Source organism: Oncorhynchus masou, unplaced genomic scaffold (assembly GCF_036934945.1).
Source record: "Oncorhynchus masou masou isolate Uvic2021 unplaced genomic scaffold, UVic_Omas_1.1 unplaced_scaffold_2432, whole genome shotgun sequence".
NCBI classification, from domain to species: Eukaryota; Metazoa; Chordata; class Actinopteri; order Salmoniformes; family Salmonidae; genus Oncorhynchus; species Oncorhynchus masou.
Genome location: NW_027008885.1, coordinates 35626 through 54157, shown reverse-complemented (window position 1 = coordinate 54157; position 18532 = coordinate 35626). Strand labels below are relative to the sequence as shown.

The 18532-nt window shown below is 43.3% G+C and overlaps 1 protein-coding gene across 3 annotated transcripts; it reads left to right on the top strand.

Moving 5' to 3' along the window:
- Positions 1–680: 680 nt before the first annotated feature.
- LOC135533534 (myosin heavy chain, fast skeletal muscle-like) lies at positions 681–18109 on the top strand. 3 transcript variants are annotated; one of them, XM_064960814.1, is made up of 39 exons: positions 681–869; positions 1257–1403; positions 1592–1748; positions 2012–2039; positions 2287–2395; positions 2512–2604; positions 2782–2842; positions 2976–3074; positions 3359–3462; positions 5021–5159; positions 6500–6618; positions 6787–6936; positions 7034–7204; positions 7419–7722; positions 8326–8390; positions 8473–8560; positions 8677–8794; positions 8972–9095; positions 9452–9588; positions 10239–10494; positions 10710–10952; positions 11267–11443; positions 11542–11687; positions 11876–11966; positions 12175–12564; positions 12659–12785; positions 12958–13076; positions 13220–13416; positions 13567–13750; positions 13887–14052; positions 14379–14503; positions 14680–14988; positions 16026–16229; positions 16369–16494; positions 16633–16803; positions 17088–17192; positions 17281–17376; positions 17701–17832; positions 18065–18109. In XM_064960814.1, the coding sequence occupies exons 1-39, from the start codon at positions 681–683 to the stop codon at positions 18080–18082; spliced, it is 5784 nt and encodes a 1927-aa protein (XP_064816886.1). In that variant the 3' UTR covers positions 18083–18109. The 3 variants fall into 3 exon arrangements, with proteins under 3 accessions (XP_064816886.1, XP_064816884.1, XP_064816885.1); XM_064960812.1 differs by having other exon boundaries at positions 681–896; positions 7419–7703; positions 8280–8390; XM_064960813.1 differs by having other exon boundaries at positions 681–900; positions 1267–1403.
- Positions 18110–18532: the final 423 nt, after the last annotated feature.

The following is an 18532-nucleotide window of genomic DNA, read 5'->3' as shown; positions in this document are numbered from 1 at the left end:
TCCATAAGTCAGACACCTTCTTCCTCTGTGGTAAGACTCTCTCCACCTCTTCACATGTTTACATTTGCCAACATTTTGTGTGCTTAGAATCTTACATGTGTCTTGTTAGATATTTAAAATGCAATCAGGTGACATTGATTTAAAATGTTTTATTTATTTATTGTGCTTAACTTTAAATGTGTTTTCTATTCAAATCTGTAAATTTAATTTACGGTCTAAAGTGGTGCTCCTGCTGTTTATAAATGGAGGGGTTGGTTTATAATGTAACTGGGTTTTCGGGGGTATTTATTGGAATTCTTGTCAGAATGTGTAGTTAAGGGAGTTGTCACCAGGACAATGAAAGTCACTAGTGTCACCTGTAGTTTAATTGGACAAGGTTGTCATGATTGAATGGTTGAATGGTTGATTGAATGGTTGAATTATGTTTTCTGGCCCTCCGGGGGCTAAATGATAGAGGCTTTAGACTTATTCACACCACCCTAATGTTTCCCAGGGTTCTCCAAGAAGTACAAATTCATCTGTAGAAGGGGGAAAAGAAGGTGAGACATTGTTTGAGTCTTCATAAGAAAAGTGACAAATGTTCTGTGAGAGAAACCACTCACAACTCTGTTGACTGTGGAGGAAGCACCACAGAGTCAATCATGCTTCTTGTTTCGCCTCTTTCCTAGAGATCCGTCACCATGAGTACGGACGCGGAGATGCAAATCTACGGCAAGGCTGCCATATACCTCCGTAAGCCTGAGAAGGAGAGGATGGAGGCACAAACCGCACCCTTTGATTCAAAGAACGCCTGCTATGTCGCAGACACCAAGGAGCTTTACCTTAAGGGTTTGGTCACTGCCAGGGCTGAAGGAAAGTGTACTGTGACAGTCACGAATCCTAACGGCACTAAGGAGGTAGGCCTGATTTGAAAAGAATTGAAGATTGTGCAGACACTTTTTTCATTTGTATCATGCCAATTGTACAAATTAAATAAGTAAACAAATATTGATTAATAAGCATTTCTTAGTTTTTTTTGTAAGCAGAATATAACCTTCAAGCACATCCTGTTTATCGCTGCTAATTAAAATTGGCATTGAATTTTCTATATTGACTAGTTAAGTATCACCTTGTATGTGTCAGTGGTTGATAACAAAGTAGTCGGATTAAATGGGGTATGCAGTTTTTTTTATATATATATATATATATTTGTTTTTAAAAGCATTCAGTCCTGTCCAGTTTGATCTGTGTATAATCTAGATTTCTGACTGTTTCAGGAAGGAAAAGTGTTCAAAGATGCAGATGTCTATGAGATGAACCCCCCTAAGTACGACAAGATTGAGGACATGGCCATGATGACCTACCTGAATGAAGCCTCTGTGTTGTATAACCTCAAAGAGCGTTATGCAGCATGGATGATCTATGTAAGAAACCTGTATAAACATACACACACATACAGTACTACACATAAAGTCATGGTAGAAACCAAAACAGACCAATACAGTAGACCTACATTACTATACCATAGTACACCCACATCCTCACATCAATCCAGGTAAACGTCAATCTGATTGTTCTCATCCCCTAATTTCATTTATTCTCGTTCATCCAGACCTACTCTGGGCTGTTCTGTGCCACGGTGAACCCCTACAAGTGGCTCCCTGTGTATGACATGGAGGTTGTTAACGCCTACAGAGGGAAGAAGAGGATGGAGGCTCCACCCCATATCTTCTCTGTCTCTGACAACGCCTTTCAGTTCATGCAGATTGGTATGAGCTCTAATGGAAGGATAGATGGACGGATGGATGGATGGATGGATGGATGGATGGATGGATGGAAGGAAGTTAAAATATGTTTTCGAGATGTATCTACTGTTTTCTAGTCTATGTTAGAATAGTTTGCTGGTAATATCTGATTTCACTTGACTTGAATGGAAAATGTTCAAAAATGAAATCCATGATGATGCTATGAATTCAATAATGTCCCCATAATGTTGCTTGAATATGATAATCAATATGTTGTTTTGTTACAGACCAGGAGAACCAGTCCGTCCTGATTACGTACGTTTTTTACTAAAATCTCACTTGAGAAAGGGTTTCTACTGCAATATTTTGGGACACTTGGGTGTGATGAAAACACATGACATTATGAATGGATTAGGCATTGCATAGAAATGAGTTGATGAGTGGGGATATTTGTTAATTTATGTAGGAAAACAGTGTATTTTTCAATGTTATTTCTTAGTGAAAGCCAATCTGACATTCAAACATGTGACTAAAACCCCTGTTTCTCTGTCATGTTAACCAGCGGAGAATCCGGTGCAGGAAAGACTGTCAACACCAAGCGTGTCATCCAGTACTTTGCCACCATTGCAGTGTCTGGTGTCAAGAAGGAAGTAGACCCCAGCAAAATGCAGGTATGTTCAGCTTCTAAGTGCCATTTTAACACATGTCAGTTTGGTGGGATGTTTTCAAGCAATCGAGAATAACTAACTTTACCAGTTTCTGAGCAACTTGTGTTTGTCTCAATCAGGGGTCTCTTGAGGATCAGATCATTGCTGCTAACCCTCTGCTGGAGGCTTACGGTAATGCCAAGACAGTGAGGAACGACAACTCGTCTCGCTTCGTAAGTATGAAGGGCACACTGGGAAAGTTATCTAATATTGGACAAATGTATTTCAGCATTTCCCTTCTGTTGTATCAATAGATGTCCAACAAACTGTAACATTTAAAGGAGTCTATCAAAGTAAAATGTTAGATGTATTTAGTTAACCTCTTTCTAACACCCATGGCTCGACTTTAGGGTAAATTCATCAGGATTCACTTCCAAGGTAGCAAACTGGCTAAAGCTGACATTGAGACCTGTGAGTTGATTTTCATTGTTTCTCAATGATTTCCTAAATTCACACATATTCTTATTCGGAGAGCATATCATGATATCATTTTATCTCATATTCTCTCTCCTCTCTTCTCTCTCTCTGTCTCTCTCTCTCTCAGACCTGCTAGAGAAGTCCAGAGTGTCCTTCCAGCTTCCCGATGAGAGAGGTTACCACATCTTCTTCCAGATGATGACCAATCACAAACCTGACATTATTGGTAAGGCAAAGTAGAGGTTCAGGGGGAATGTTTCCTACCTCCATTATAAATACTATTACAATGAGTACATCCATGGTAACAAGGCATCTAGATATGGGTCAGGTCTTTGGGAAATATCTATCAGGTAATGGACTGTGGTGCACTAGTCCACGAGTCTCAGTTGATGCTATTTATTTTATACTACATCCTTGAGTCCATCTACTGAGTAAAGGAGACATACTGTAAAGGTAGGACAGTAGAATTCTAAGAGATTTAACTGACAAGACATCCTCTGTTGTCCATAGAAATGTCACTCATCACCACCAACCCCTACGACTTCCCCATGTGCAGTCAGGGACAGATCACTGTGGCCAGCATCAACGACAAGGAAGAGCTGGATGCCACAGACGTGAGTCAAACAAAGGGTTCATCATGTTCTATATATGGAATGGGTAGGACCACCATACACACTGAATGCACTGTGCAATTCCAACTTGGTGGCAGCTGGGAATTTTCATGGATTTTGTTTTATTCTGCCTTGTTGTTAGTTTGGCGTGTGTCTCAAGGAACTCTTCATGCCTTCACACTTCACCTTGAGGCCCATACTGTACATGTAAGACATCCACAAGAGAGTGTCACTAAGTCCCTGTGGAACTGTGTCAAATAGAGGTTGACAAAGGGAGTGAAAATTAATTCCTTTCCCATCTTGTCCTGTCAATGTTTTTTTCCTGTACTGTCCTGATCCAGCAACAGTTCTACAACCCATGAACTTTCCTGTCCCTTCGGGATAAAAAAAATCTCTCTTGTCCCGTCCAGTGCTCATTTTTGCGCACAGAAATACAGTATGTAGGCTATTGTGTTTGTTTAGGAAGTATGCTAAATGATTTCAGTAATGCTATACGCGACTGTGATATGTGGTTGTTTTACCTATCTTAGTTAAATGCACTAACTTGTAGGCCTAAATCGCCCTGGATAAGAACATATTCTAAACGACCTAAATGTAGATGGATTGAAACTGGAGGATGAGGACAGACCACAGTAACCTACAGCTGAGCACTGCCGCATATGAACATTTACAACACAATAACATTTACAACATGAACATAAAAAATAAACCTGAGCGGGCATTACTGCATAAGTCAATAGATTTTTAGTTCACTCTTCACCTCATACGTTACGGGTTTAGTTAAATACACGAACAATCAGGCTTGACGATAAAGTTGTTGGGAGGAGAGCAGCATTGCGGCATCAGGCCGCTTGTCCCGCTCTCTTGTTGTTGCGTATTTGATTACGTTACACCGCAGCATTTATTTTACAAGACTTGTTCTAGGTACCGTCATTGTCAGAGACAAGCACATCAAATTGAACAAAAACATCGCCATTTCCCTTGGCTCTAATGTTAATATTGTTAGTGAAGGGTCCTTCGCTGCAACAAGATGTTGCAATTCCTCTACTGAAGGCTTTGTCATTCAGTCTACTAACGTCGGTTGGCATCTGAGGGAGTGTTGTGACCCGCTACAACTGGAGTGAGCCGGGAGGGTGACCCGACAGATGGGGAGGGGGAAATTACAATGTATTTCGTAAAAATAAAAATACATTGTAATGAAATACTCTACACATTATATATTTCCACCCAAAACGATATTTATAACTATACATGTACTGCCAGCTCCTGTGGACCGTTGATCCTGTCCGAACTTGATTCTAGAACTTCACTCCCATTCATGCCAGAATCCCGGAGGACCCGCAAAAACCCGCGGGATTCCTGTTCCCGTGTCAATCTCTAGTCTAAAATTCCTTTTGTGCTGTCATCTACCAGTGTTGGTCAAGTGTAATCACGTGGATCTGAGAACCCAGTCAAATGTATCCATCTCATTTGTTCTGCTGAGAGCACAGAACTGTAGTGTTCTGTATGTGAGAAAACTACAGTTCAGTTCATCACTGTTGTACTTCCTGTCTAATGCCAGGATGCCATTACAATCCTGGGCTTCAGCAATGATGAGAAAAATAGCATCTACAAGCTGACAGGAGCTGTACTGCACCATGGCAACTTGAAATTCAAGCAGAAGCAGCGTGAGGAGCAGGCCGAGCCAGACGGCACAGAGGGTGAGTCCCACTCATAGATATACAATATGTAAACATTAGTCCCAGTCCCACTCATAGATATACAATATGTAAACATTAGTCCCAGTCCCACTCATAGATATACAATATGTAAACATTAGTCCCAGTCCCACTGATAGATATACAATATGTAAACATTAGTCCCAGTCCCACTCATAGATATACAATATGTAAACATTAGTCCCAGTCCCACTCATAGATATACAATATGTAAACATTAGTCCCAGTCCCACTCATAGATATACAATATGTAAACATTAGTCCCAGTCCCACTCATAGATATACAATATGTAAATATTAGTCCCAGTCCCAGTCCCACTCATAGATATACAATATGTAAACATTAGTCCCATTCCCAGTCCCACTCATAGATATACAATATATAAACATTAGTCTCATTCCCAGTCCCACTCATAGATATACAATATATAAACATTAGTCTCATTCCCAGTCCCACTCATAGATATACAATATGTAAACATTAGTCCCATTCCCAGTCCCACTCATATATATACAATATGTAAACATTAGTCCCATTCCCACTCATAGATATACAATATGTAAACATTAGTCCCAGTCCCACTCATAGATATACAATATGTAAACATTAGTCCCAGTCCCACTCATAGATATACAATATGTAAATATTAGTCCCAGTCCCAGTCCCACTCATAGATATACAATATGTAAACATTAGTCCCAGTCCCACTCATAGATATACAATATGTAAACATTAGTCCCAGTCCCACTCATAGATATACAACGTGTAAGACAGACAGAGCCTCATCAAAGTCTGGCAGGAGATCATTTATAGAGACCAAATTCCAACCTCCAGAAATGATTTAAAATTATGGTTGTGGGTCCAAATCAAATCAAATTTATTTATATAGTCCTTCGTACATCAGCTGATATCTCAAAGTGCTGTACAGAAACCCAGCCTAAAACCCCAAACAGCAAGCAATGCAGGTGTAGAAGCACGGTGGTTAGGAAAAACTCCCTAGAAAGGCCAAAACCGAGGAAGAAACCTAGAGAGGAACCAGGCTATGTGGGGTGGCCAGTCCTCTTCTGGCTGTGCCGGGTAGAGATTATAACAGAACATGGCCAAGATGTTCAAATGTTCATAAATGACCAGCATGGTCAAATAATAATAAGGCAGAACAGTTGAAACTGGAGCAGCAGCACGGCCAGGTGGACTGGGGACAGCAAGGAGTCATCATGTCAGGTAGTCCTGGACCGGTCAAATCCTAGACCTTTTGTCGGTGTGACATCAGAATCAGGTAATCTTGTGTTTCTGAGTCTGTTGTTGTTGGTTCTCTGTCCAGTGGCTGATAAAATCGGCTACCTGCTGGGCCTGAACTCAGCTGAGATGCTGAAGGCTCTGTGCTACCCCAGAGTGAAGGTCGGCAACGAGTATGTGACCAAGGGACAGACTGTGCCTCAGGTAAGGCGGCCAAACACAGCTTCTACCATTTTCTGAGCACCATACATCTTTTGGTGATGAGTATATTGCTTGTTTTGAATAGCGATGATGTTTTCCCCAAGCTCTTTTCACCTTGTCCCTTGACATGGTCAATATCTCATGTATTCATTTGAGGTATTATCATTGCAGGTTAATAACTCAGTCTCGGCTCTGGCCAAGTCCATCTATGAGAGGATGTTCTTGTGGATGGTCATCCGTATCAACGAGATGTTGGACACCAAGAATCCAAGGCAGTTCTACATCGGTGTGCTCGACATTGCCGGGTTTGAGATCTTTGATGTGAGTCTGAGACCAGAACAAGACAATTAGTTGTGATTGAGAGGGATTACAGCCTTGTATGATGATGAAATGATCCCTTCTGAAATTCCATCAACAGTACAACAGCATGGAGCAGCTGTGCATCAACTTCACCAATGAGAAACTGCAACAGTTTTTCAACCACACCATGTTCGTCCTGGAACAAGAGGAGTACAAGAAGGAGGGAATCGTCTGGGCCTTCATTGACTTCGGCATGGACTTGGCTGCCTGCATTGAGCTTATTGAGAAGGTAAGCTGTCTGTCAGGATTATAATGGACCTCAACAGTAAAGTTCAAATGGAGTGATGTGAGATATTATCACATGGTACAACTGTTGAGAACTCAATATGTTTCCTATTGTGCCACTAAATGAAGATACTCTGATAATAGCGTATTTGCTAAAGGAATACATGTGAACCTAAATGTAAATATCACTAATTTGATGTACATCTCTTTTCGTAAAGCCATTGGGCATCTTCTCCATCCTTGAAGAGGAGTGCATGTTCCCCAAGTCTTCAGACACTACCTTCAAGGACAAGCTGTACTCCCAGCATCTTGGCAAAACCAAGGCGTTTGAGAAGCCCAAGCCAGCCAAAGGCAAGGCAGAGGCCCACTTCTCCCTGGTTCACTACGCCGGCACTGTGGACTACAACATCACTGGCTGGCTGGAGAAGAACAAGGACCCCCTGAACGACTCAGTTCTTCAGCTGTACGGGAAGTCTTCAGTCAAACTGATGGCGACCCTGTATGTCGCTGCCCCACCTGAGGGTAAGACGAGCAGAACATCAAAATATTTCATGAAGAACTAGTTACAAATCAGTCCTATTCTCTTTAAAGGGTCAGTCTGCAGTTGCTACATCCATTTGTGGACTGAAGACATGTACCCATTCGTTCATGAAGAACATAACTTTCTTGAACTTTCTTGAAGAACATCAGCTTAGTTCAGCCGTTGTACCCCATCAGAAGCCGAAATATCAGCTTTTACTCGTATGCTTGTAAGCAAAGTAAAGGGAAACATGCACTTTACAGCCTCAAAACATTATTAAAACTATCATTTTGATATCATGAATGGTCAGTCCTTGAATACATAGATCTGTTTATACATTTGAGTGGTTACATTTCTCCAGACCATCTCTCAGTTTTTAAAAAATCAAAACAGGGGCAGGGAGCATGCTTTGTTATTGTTTCAACTGCTGATTGCTGCTTTAAATGTATCACAATTTGTCAGGGTGATTTACTGGGTTAATTTACTCATACAATAGGTGTTATTTTACACAATCTCATTGGCAGCATTTGCATTAAGATACGTGTGAAGATAACCTGAGATCCCTCTCATTTATAATTATATTGAACTTTTCTCCATTATAACAGATACAACCAAGAAAGGAGGCAAGAAGAAGGGTGGTTCCATGCAGACTGTGTCCTCCCAGTTCAGGGTGAGCTTTTAAAATGTGGATATTCAGCTGTAGTGACTATCAGAAATGATTTCTGAGAACATGGTTTGTAACCCTCCTACAGGAGAACTTACATAAGCTGATGACCAACTTGAGGAGCACTCATCCTCACTTTGTACGCTGCCTGATCCCCAACGAGTCAAAGACTCCAGGTACAAATAGATGTTGAGTTAAATATGACATCTTGTCAGTACAGTATCAGTAACACTAACAAACCCGTCTTTAACCTGTTTATGAGTATTTAAAGAGACTTGGTTTGTGTTTCCAGGTCTGATGGAGAACTTCCTGGTTATCCACCAGCTCAGGTGTAATGGTGTTCTGGAGGGGATCAGGATCTGCAGGAAGGGCTTCCCCAGTAGAATCATCTATGCTGACTTCAAGCAGAGGTACGCACACACGCACACGCACACACACACACACACACACACACACACACACACACACACACACACACACACACACACACACACAGAAACATATTCTCCAAGGGGTTTCCCAGCATCAGAATAGGCTTAACCAACCCATTACAACTTGACTCATGTTAAACATTTCTCCTGATTCAGGTACAAAGTACTGAATGCCAGCGTCATCCCCGAGGGCCAGTTCATGGACAACAAGAAGGCTTCTGAGAAGCTGCTTGGGTCCATTGATGTGAATCATGAGGACTACAAGTTTGGACACACCAAGGTCAGTCAAAAACCCCCCAGCAAAAGATGCCAACTAAAACACAACTTCAATGATAATTTAAACTCTAACCATTAAATGTCTCTCCAGTTGATCTATCCATCTTGTAATTATTTCTTAAAAATGTGAAGAAACATTGTACTCAATTCATTATCTTGTGCATTATGTCAGAATGGTATGTCTGCAGTTATCTATATCAGTGTACATTATTCATCTACAACTATACAATAACTTACAACTCATAACGAACCTATCTCATGGTTTGTTTGTAAGGATTACAACGTTTATGTTGTTCAAATCAATCTAGTGGTTTTGTTCCTCTCTTTGGTTCCATAATTGACCATGTCAACCTGTGTCAGGTGTTCTTCAAAGCCGGTCTGCTGGGTGTCCTGGAGGAGATGAGAGATGAGAAGTTGGCCTCTCTGGTCGGCATGGTCCAGGCTCTCAGCCGTGGATTCCTCATGAGGAGAGAGTTCACCAAGATGATGGAGAGGAGGTGAGGAAGAGTAGACATCTTGGCAAACAATTCTGTCAGCCTCCTGTATGTAATGCATAATAAATATAAATTTAAGAGGGATTACATTTCCCTAGCCTCATTCCTCAGCTGTACGCAAAAAGTGTTGGGGTCCCCGTTTTGTTATTCTTCGAATCGCAGAATGTAGCTTTAAAGACGTCTTCCAGTGATTTTATTTTGTACTTTTCCAGTTAAGGAATACCGGGAATGCCACTCCTTGAAGTTTGCAGTTGTATAAAAAAAAAACTATTTTCTTCAAGACATATATTATTACCCTTTAGTGTGTGTACTTTACTGTATTTATACTTGGGATATCGTCTTCCACAGGAAAAGTAAAAAACAAAAACACTGGAGGAGATCTTTAAGCATGTCACTCACCATGTCACTCACCACGTCACTCACCGTGTCACTCACCGTGTCACTCACAATGTCACTCACCATGTCACTCACCATGTCACTCACCATGTCACTCACCACGTCACTCACCGTGTCACTCACCATGTCACTCACCATGTCACTCACGTCACTCACCATGTCACTCACCATGTCACTCACCATGTCACTCACCATGTCACTCACCATGTCACTCACCACGTCACTCACCATGTCACTCTGTCCTTTCTGTGGACCAGAGATTCCGTCTTCACCATCCAGTACAACATCCGTTCATTCATGAATGTGAAAACCTGGCCATGGATGAAGTTGTACTTCAAGATCAAGCCCCTGCTGCAGAGCGCTGAGACTGAGAAGGAGCTGGCCAACATGAAGGAGAACTATGAGAAGATGACGTCGGACCTGGCCAAGGCTCTGGCCAAGAAGAAGGAGTTGGAGGAAAAGATGGTGGCCATGGTGCAGGAGAAGAATGACCTGGCGCTTCAAGTCGCATCTGTGAGTGAGCAACAACCCTAATCAGAGCACATTTAGACCCACAAGTACATAGACACTAACACAATCGCTATGTGACTAACTCAAGAAAATGCCCATGGTATATATTTATATTTAAAACATTTAAATTGATTTGCTCTGACTTATTTGACTAAATGAGCTCTATATTTTGATACACAAAGTGAAAACACAGGTTTTTTCTCTTGTTCTGAAACCAGGATTCAGAGAATCTGAACGATGCTGAGGAAAGGTGTGAGGGGCTCATCAAGAGCAAGATCCAGCTGGAGGCCAAACTCAAAGAGACGACTGAGAGGCTGGAGGATGAGGAGGAGATGAATGCTGAGTTGACTGCCAAGAAGAGGAAGCTGGAGGACGAGTGCTCTGAGCTGAAGAAGGACATTGATGACCTGGAGCTCACCTTGGCCAAAGTGGAGAAGGAGAAGCACGCCACTGAAAACAAGGTCTTGTAGACAGTCTAACCAAACAATAATCCAAAGAATAATCAACTCAAAACAGAACTGTAATTCAAGTCTTTTTTTGAGTGCAGTAAAAATTAAGACACAAAATTGTGTAAATTCAGTTGTGGTGTCCTCCCCACATTCATTACATGTTCTGCTCCCCCCTCGTTTCTGATTTCCATTCAGTCCACTGGCATGGAGTACAGTGCCATCTAGTGTTGAATCTATAGTACAGTACTTGTTGACACATTTCTATTATCCATTTAACCACTTATGGTGAAGTGACCAAAAACAAATTTTGTTGTGGCCGTTTTCAGGTTAAAAACCTGACAGAGGAGATGGCGTCTATGGATGAGAGTGTTGCCAAGCTGACCAAGGAGAAGAAAGCCCTCCAAGAGGCCCACCAGCAGACACTGGACGACCTGCAGGCAGAGGAGGACAAAGTCAACACTCTGACCAAGGCCAAGACCAAGCTGGAACAGCAAGTGGACGACGTGAGTGGAGTTTGACATTCTGGCCATGATATTATGCAAGATGATTTTATCTACAGTTGTTTATATTTGACCAACACATGTCTGTTTATATCTTGTAGCTTGAGGGTTCTCTGGAGCAAGAGAAGAAGCTCCGCATGGACCTTGAGAGAGCCAAGAGAAAGCTGGAGGGAGATCTGAAACTGGCCCAGGAGTCCATAATGGACCTGGAGAATGACAAGCAGCAGTCTGATGAGAAAATCAAGAAGTAAACACAAATAAATGACTACAATATTCCCTGCTATCTTGATCAACATAATGGTTCTTCTTGGCTCATTCTTGTAATTATGAATTAGACTTATGTGATTCTTACAAGCAAAGTGAATGGTAGCTTAGGCTAACTTTACACTGTCTAACCTAAACAAACTTTACAATCAACGTGTTTGTGTTTGTTAGGAAGGAGTTTGAGACCACACAGCTCCTCAGCAAGATAGAGGATGAGCAGTCTCTGGGAGCTCAGCTGCAGAAGAAGATCAAGGAACTGCAGGTACAGTAGAGGATCTAAGCTCCAGTACAGGAAAATAACTGACACATTTCTTCTGGTAGCACACATTCTTCCTGGTGGATTCTGATGGCTCAGTAAGATGGAAGATGGTGCTTCTTGCTGGTGCTTCTAATCTATGTAAAGATGTTGCTTCTTACCGTTGTCAGTTTGGTTCCTGGGTCATTCCCCCTGCTCTTACCACCTGTTTTAGGCCCGTATTGAGGAGCTGGAGGAGGAAATTGAGGCTGAACGTGCTGCCAGGGCCAAGGTTGAGAAGCAGAGGGCCGATCTCTCCAGGGAACTTGAGGAGATCAGCGAGAGATTGGAGGAGGCCGGAGGCGCCACTGCTGCTCAGATTGAGATGAACAAGAAGCGCGAAGCTGAGTTCCAGAAGCTGCGTCGTGATCTTGAAGAGTCCACCCTGCAGCATGAGGCCACAGCCGCCGCTCTGCGCAAGAAGCAGGCCGACAGTGTGGCTGAGCTCGGGGAGCAGATCGACAACCTGCAGCGCGTCAAGCAGAAGCTGGAGAAGGAGAAGAGCGAGTACAAGATGGAGATTGATGACCTCTCCAGCAACATGGAGGCTGTCGCCAAGGCTAAGGTGGGTAGAGATGTTTTGGTCAAGCAGTGTTGAGGGTCAGCAAGATTACTATTCAATAACTGAAGTTGACAGTCCCCACATGTTTCACTAACAGGGCAATCTGGAGAAGATGTGCCGTACTCTTGAGGACCAGCTGAGCGAGCTCAAGACGAAGAATGATGAGAATGCTCGCCAGGTCAACGACATCAGCGGACAGAGGGCCAGACTCCTTACAGAAAATGGTACCTTCAACAATGAACAACAAACCAATATAGTTCACCTCAGTAGTACACAATAACATGTGTCGGGGCTGTAAATTCAGTCCACACAGTTTCTGCACTACGATCCCTCAAAATAAAATGTCAATCTTCGAGAGCAGAGTCCCCATAACAAGATGTCCCTCTTTCCCGGCAGGTGAGTTTGGCCGCCAGCTGGAGGAGAAGGAAGCCCTGGTGTCTCAGCTGACCAGAGGCAAACAGGCCTTCACCCAGCAGGTGGAGGAGCTGAAGAGACTGATTGAGGAGGAGGTCAAGGTAAGGCATCCTAAATGGAAAGCACCTTCCAGTTTAGAGCTTTATCTACACATAGACTGTTTCTACGCCTCCCTCAGAGACTTCTACTGTCATTTGTTTTACTCTCCCTCTCTAATCTCTCTTTGTCTTTCTTTCTCTCTCAGGCTAAAAATGCACTGGCCCATGGTGTCCAGTCTGCCCGCCATGACTGTGATCTCCTGAGAGAGCAGTTTGAGGAGGAGCAGGAGGCCAAGGCAGAGCTGCAGCGCGGCATGTCCAAGGCCAACAGTGAGGTGGCTCAGTGGAGGACTAAGTATGAAACTGATGCCATCCAACGCACAGAGGAGCTGGAGGAGGCCAAGTGAGTTGCACTCAATAGCAAAGACTAAAATAAACGGTGTGGATGGTGAGGCTGGTAGGGGGATTTGAGAAAATGTTACTTCAATATCGAGTGCAATATTTGTTTCACAACATGTTACTCACCATAACACAACACGCTGTTGTCCAACAGGAAGAAGCTGGCCCAGCGTCTGCAGGAGGCTGAGGAGACCATTGAGGCGACAAACTCAAAGTGTGCCTCCCTGGAGAAGACCAAGCAGAGACTGCAGGGAGAGGTGGAGGACCTCATGATTGACGTTGAGAGAGCCAACGCCATGGCCGCCAACCTTGACAAGAAGCAGAGGAACTTTGACAAGGTGAACATTTATAAACCTCACTCTAGGGTGATATTTTCTGTCTGCTATTTGATCAGTTGCAGTATAATTGTAGCATATTTCCGATTGAAAACTCTCTATCAATGAGTTGTAATGAAAATCCCATGTGTTTCCCCAGGTTCTGGCAGAGTGGAAGCAGAAGTATGAGGAGGGTCAGGCTGAGCTGGAAGGAGCTCAGAAGGAGGCTCGCTCAATGAGCACTGAACTCTTCAAGATGAAGAACTCCTACGAGGAGGCTCTGGATCATCTGGAGACTCTGAAGAGAGAGAACAAGAACCTGCAACGTGAGCATTTCACAGCAGTTCTTTTTGCATGATGTTTGACCAGTGTTTGAAAATGGAATCGACTGGAATCATCAACATTATATCAAAATCGCTATTACACAATCTCAGAATTTTTATATACATTTTAAAATATATATATTTTTGGAACTTGTAATTGGTATTCTTTGAACAACCCAATGATGTGGGGTGGCAATTAGATTTGCAAGACAGTATGAAGTGCTGTTCATTAATTATCTGTTATTATGATTCATTATAAACTTCAGTGCATTGGTGATATCCACTGAAAATCTCCCAAGTCTAAACAGCTTCTGTGTTTGTGTGTGCAGAGGAGATCTCTGACCTGACTGAGCAGATCGGAGAGACTGGCAAGAGCATCCATGAGCTGGAGAAGGCCAAGAAGACCGTGGAGACAGAGAAGTCTGAGATCCAGACCGCTCTGGAGGAGGCTGAGGTACAAACTACAGCTGTTTGATTGGAATAGCAGTGTTACGCTTGCCTATACCAACTACAATCCAATGCTTCATGTATTGGTTTATATTGTCATCATATACACAGTATTTAATTCTTTGTGGAATACACATCCTAATATATTGAGCACAATTCGCTTGACTGCTTCTCATTGTCCAGGGCACACTGGAGCACGAGGAATCCAAGATTCTGCGTGTGCAGCTGGAGCTGAACCAGATCAAGGGTGAGGTGGACAGGAAGATCGCTGAGAAGGACGAGGAGATGGAGCAGATCAAGAGGAACAGCCAGAGGGTGGTTGACTCCATGCAGAGCACCCTGGACTCTGAGGTCAGGAGCAGGAATGACGCCCTGAGGGTGAAGAAGAAGATGGAGGGAGACCTGAATGAGATGGAGATCCAGCTGAGCCACGCCAACAGGCAGGCCGCTGAGGCCCAGAAACAGCTGAGGAACGTCCAGGGACAGTTCAAGGTAAAGGGACTGGGACATCAGGCTCAACAACCTGAACATGGGGAGGGATTTGTTCGTGAATCAGTAGAAAAGAATAGATCAGAGGAATGTAATAGACTGGACTAATATACTGTAGGAAGGTAGGGATATTATAGTGGACTAATATACTGTAGGAAGGTAGGGATATTATAGTAGACTAATATACTGTAGGAAGGTAGGGATATTATAGTAGACTAATATACTGTAGGAAGGTAGGGATATTATAGTAGACTAATATACTGTAGGGATATTATAGTAGACTAATATACTGTAGGAAGGTAGAGATATTATAGTGGACTAATATACTGTAGGAAGGTAGGGATATTATAGTAGACTAATATACTGTAGGAAGGTAGGGATATTATAGTGGACTAATATACTGTAGGGATATCGGGGACATTTTTACCAATGAACATGCCTATTCCCCACTGGGGGGGCAGGTAGCCTAGTAGTTTAAGCGTTGGGCCAGTAACCAACAGGTTGCTGGATCTGTCATTCTGCCCCTGAGCAAGGCAGTTAACCCACTGTTCCCCTGAACAAGGCAGTTAACCCACTGTTCCCCTGAACAAGGCAGTTAACCCACTGTTCCCCTGAACAAGGCAGTTAACCCACTGTTTCCCTGAACAAGGCCGTTAACCCACTGTTCCCCTGAACAAGGCAGTTAACCCACTGTTCCCCTGAGCAAGGCAGTTAACCCACTGTTCCCCTGAGCAAGGCAGTTAACCCACTGTTCCCCTGAGCAAGGCAGTTAACCCACTGTTCCCCTGAGCAAGGCAGTTAACCCACTGTTCCCCTGAGCAAGGCAGTTAACCCACTGTTCCCTGGGCGCCGATGACGAGGATGTCGATTAAGGCAGACCCCTTCACCTCTCTGATTCAGAGGGTTAATTGCGGAAGACACATTTCAGTTGACGGCATTCAGTTGTACGACTGACTAGTTATCCCCCATTCCCCCTTATTACCAATCCTATCGCCCCTACTTCCACAAGTCTAATGATACTATGTAATTGTGAACCCCAGGATGCCCAATTGCACCTTGATGATGCCGTCCGCGCCGCAGAGGATATGAAGGAGCAGGCAGCCATGGTGGAGCGCAGAAACGGTCTGATGGCGGCTGAAATCGAGGAGCTGAGAGTTGCTCTGGAGCAGACAGAGAGAGGCCGCAAAGTGGCTGAGACTGAGCTGGTGGACGCCAGCGAGCGCGTCGGACTGCTGCACTCCCAGGTATGGGTCAAAAGCCATTTCTAATGAACCTCAACCAAGCATACCGTTTACATTTTCACGATTTCAGCCTTGTGACTTTCTCTTTCTCACTTGTAAGTTCTCTTGAGAGTCAAACAAATCGCCTTGTTTCCTCCTTCAGAACACCAGCCTTGCGAACACCAAGAAGAAGCTGGAGACTGACCTGGTTCAGGTGCAGGGAGAGGTGGACGACATCGTCCAGGAGGCCAGGAATGCAGAGGAGAAGGCCAAGAAGGCCATCACTGACGTGAGTCCTTGAATTACATCAACTTGATTTGTCCCCAAGGGCCAGCAGTCGCTGGGCTGGTTTAACCACACCAAGATCCCAAAGGAGCTTTATGATTGGTGCCAGTTGGTGCATAAATTAAACTAACTACCATTCCAGGCGGCCATGATGGCTGAGGAGCTGAAGAAGGAGCAGGACACCAGCTCTCACCTGGAGAGGATGAAGAAGAACCTGGAGGTCACAGTCAAGGACCTGCAGCACCGTCTGGATGAGGCTGAGAATCTGGCCATGAAGGGAGGCAAGAAGCAGCTCCAGAAACTGGAGTCCAGGGTGAGTTAACAGCAGGGTGGATTGAAAAACAGATTGCTGGAAATGTATTTGATCATATGAAAATAAACAGGGGCATTGTGTATTGGCTTTTTCTCTCAATAACCCACCTACATCATGAAAAGTAGTTGTTTTCACTATAGACCCCTTTAATTAAAATCGTAAAAGTACATAGGAGCAGACAACATTTCTTGACCAGTAGAAGAAGATTCCTCTGTTTTACAAAGATTTGTTACGTCGGACTTCACCACCTCACATAAATGCCGACCTTTATTTTTACCACAAAGGTGCGTGAGCTCGAGACTGAGGTGGAGGCCGAGCAGAGAAGAGGTGTAGACGCAGTCAAGGGAGTCCGCAAGTATGAGCGCAGAGTCAAGGAGCTCACTTACCAGGTAAGAGAAAGTGCATTCTGCACACACTAAAGCACACTGGTTTGTGTGTTAAACTATGGACTATTGATTCTTGTAACTTCTCCCACAGACTGAGGAGGATAAGAAGAACGTCGCCAGACTTCAGGACCTGGTAGATAAGCTGCAGATGAAAGTGAAGGCCTACAAGAGGCAGGCTGAGGAAGCGGTGAGTCACAGACTTAGTCAAATACTCTGAGAGCTTACAGTCCCTAGAGACATTACAAAAGTTTAGTCAGTTTAGTTGAAGTGTTTTTACTGCACAACCGTCAACATCACTTAGTTGATAGTGCAAGTAATTTCTGAAGAAATGTATGCGACTCCTCTTCCTATGTGTAACAATTTAAAGTAGAGAGGGTTGAATATTATGTAGCTTTGTGCCGGGGGCTGGTCTGGTGGTGGTGCTGATTTAAAAAAATATATACTAATTTGGTACCTGAAGCTTCAAACTTTCAATGCTGATGTTCTGCTCTCCTCTCTTTTCCTCACCCAGGAGGAAGCATCCAACCAGCACATGTCTAAGTTCCGGAAGGTTCAGAATGAGCTGGAAGAGGCTGAGGAGCGTGCTGACATCGCTGAGACTCAGGTCAACAAGCTCAGAGCCAAGACCCGTGACTCTGGAAAGGTATAGAAGTGCTGCTAAACCTACACCTGACTCATGTTCAAACATGACCACATCAACACCACCTATGATTCATCCTTCACAGAGGTCAATACTGACCTTTTACAATGACTCAAAAATCAAGCTGAGCACAGAGTCTTAAATACTTGATGCATTATGTTATTACCAAGTGTTGGTATATTTATCATGTTCATTATTAATACTGATCCACTCTGTTATTTCTTTCTTCTTACAGGGAAAAGAAGCTGAATAAACAAGACCAAAGTCTTGTCAATTTCCTGTGTTTCATAAAATATGATTTTCATGGTAAAATGTATTGATTAGTATTGAGTATTGATTAAAAACATGTCGGCCTACATACACTTCCTTTGTGACCGTGGAATTATTTCTCAGAAAACAGCTTTTCGTACCATAAAAATACTGTACTTTAACTAAAGGAGCAATCTGGGGTTTAAACCACATCAAAGCGGACACCCCAATAAAGAGGTCACTTGTTTTGGTAACCAGGGATGAGGATGGAGAAATTTAACTACACAATTCATACACTAAGCTATTATAATCATCCATGATAGTTTTAACCCTTTACACTCAGGGGAAGTGGCCTATATGAACATGCCCAAATTGAAATGTTTCGATAAGAAACAAATAGGAGAAGCAAGATGGTAACATAAACATGGTAGGAATTGAGAGAGAACACTTGGGC

What these genes read in the sequence shown, in the direction of transcription:
- LOC135533534 (XM_064960812.1), top strand. Translation starts at nt 681, where the DNA reads ATGAGTACGGACGCGGAGATGCAAATCTACGGCAAGGCTGCCATATAC. An exon ending in CAGACTCCTTACAGAAAATG is followed by an intron (nt 12,786 to 12,957) that starts GTACCTTCAACA and finishes CTTTCCCGGCAG; the next exon opens with GTGAGTTTGGCCGCCAGCTG. An exon ending in AGAGAACAAGAACCTGCAAC is followed by an intron (nt 14,053 to 14,378) that starts GTGAGCATTTCA and finishes TTGTGTGTGCAG; the next exon opens with AGGAGATCTCTGACCTGACT.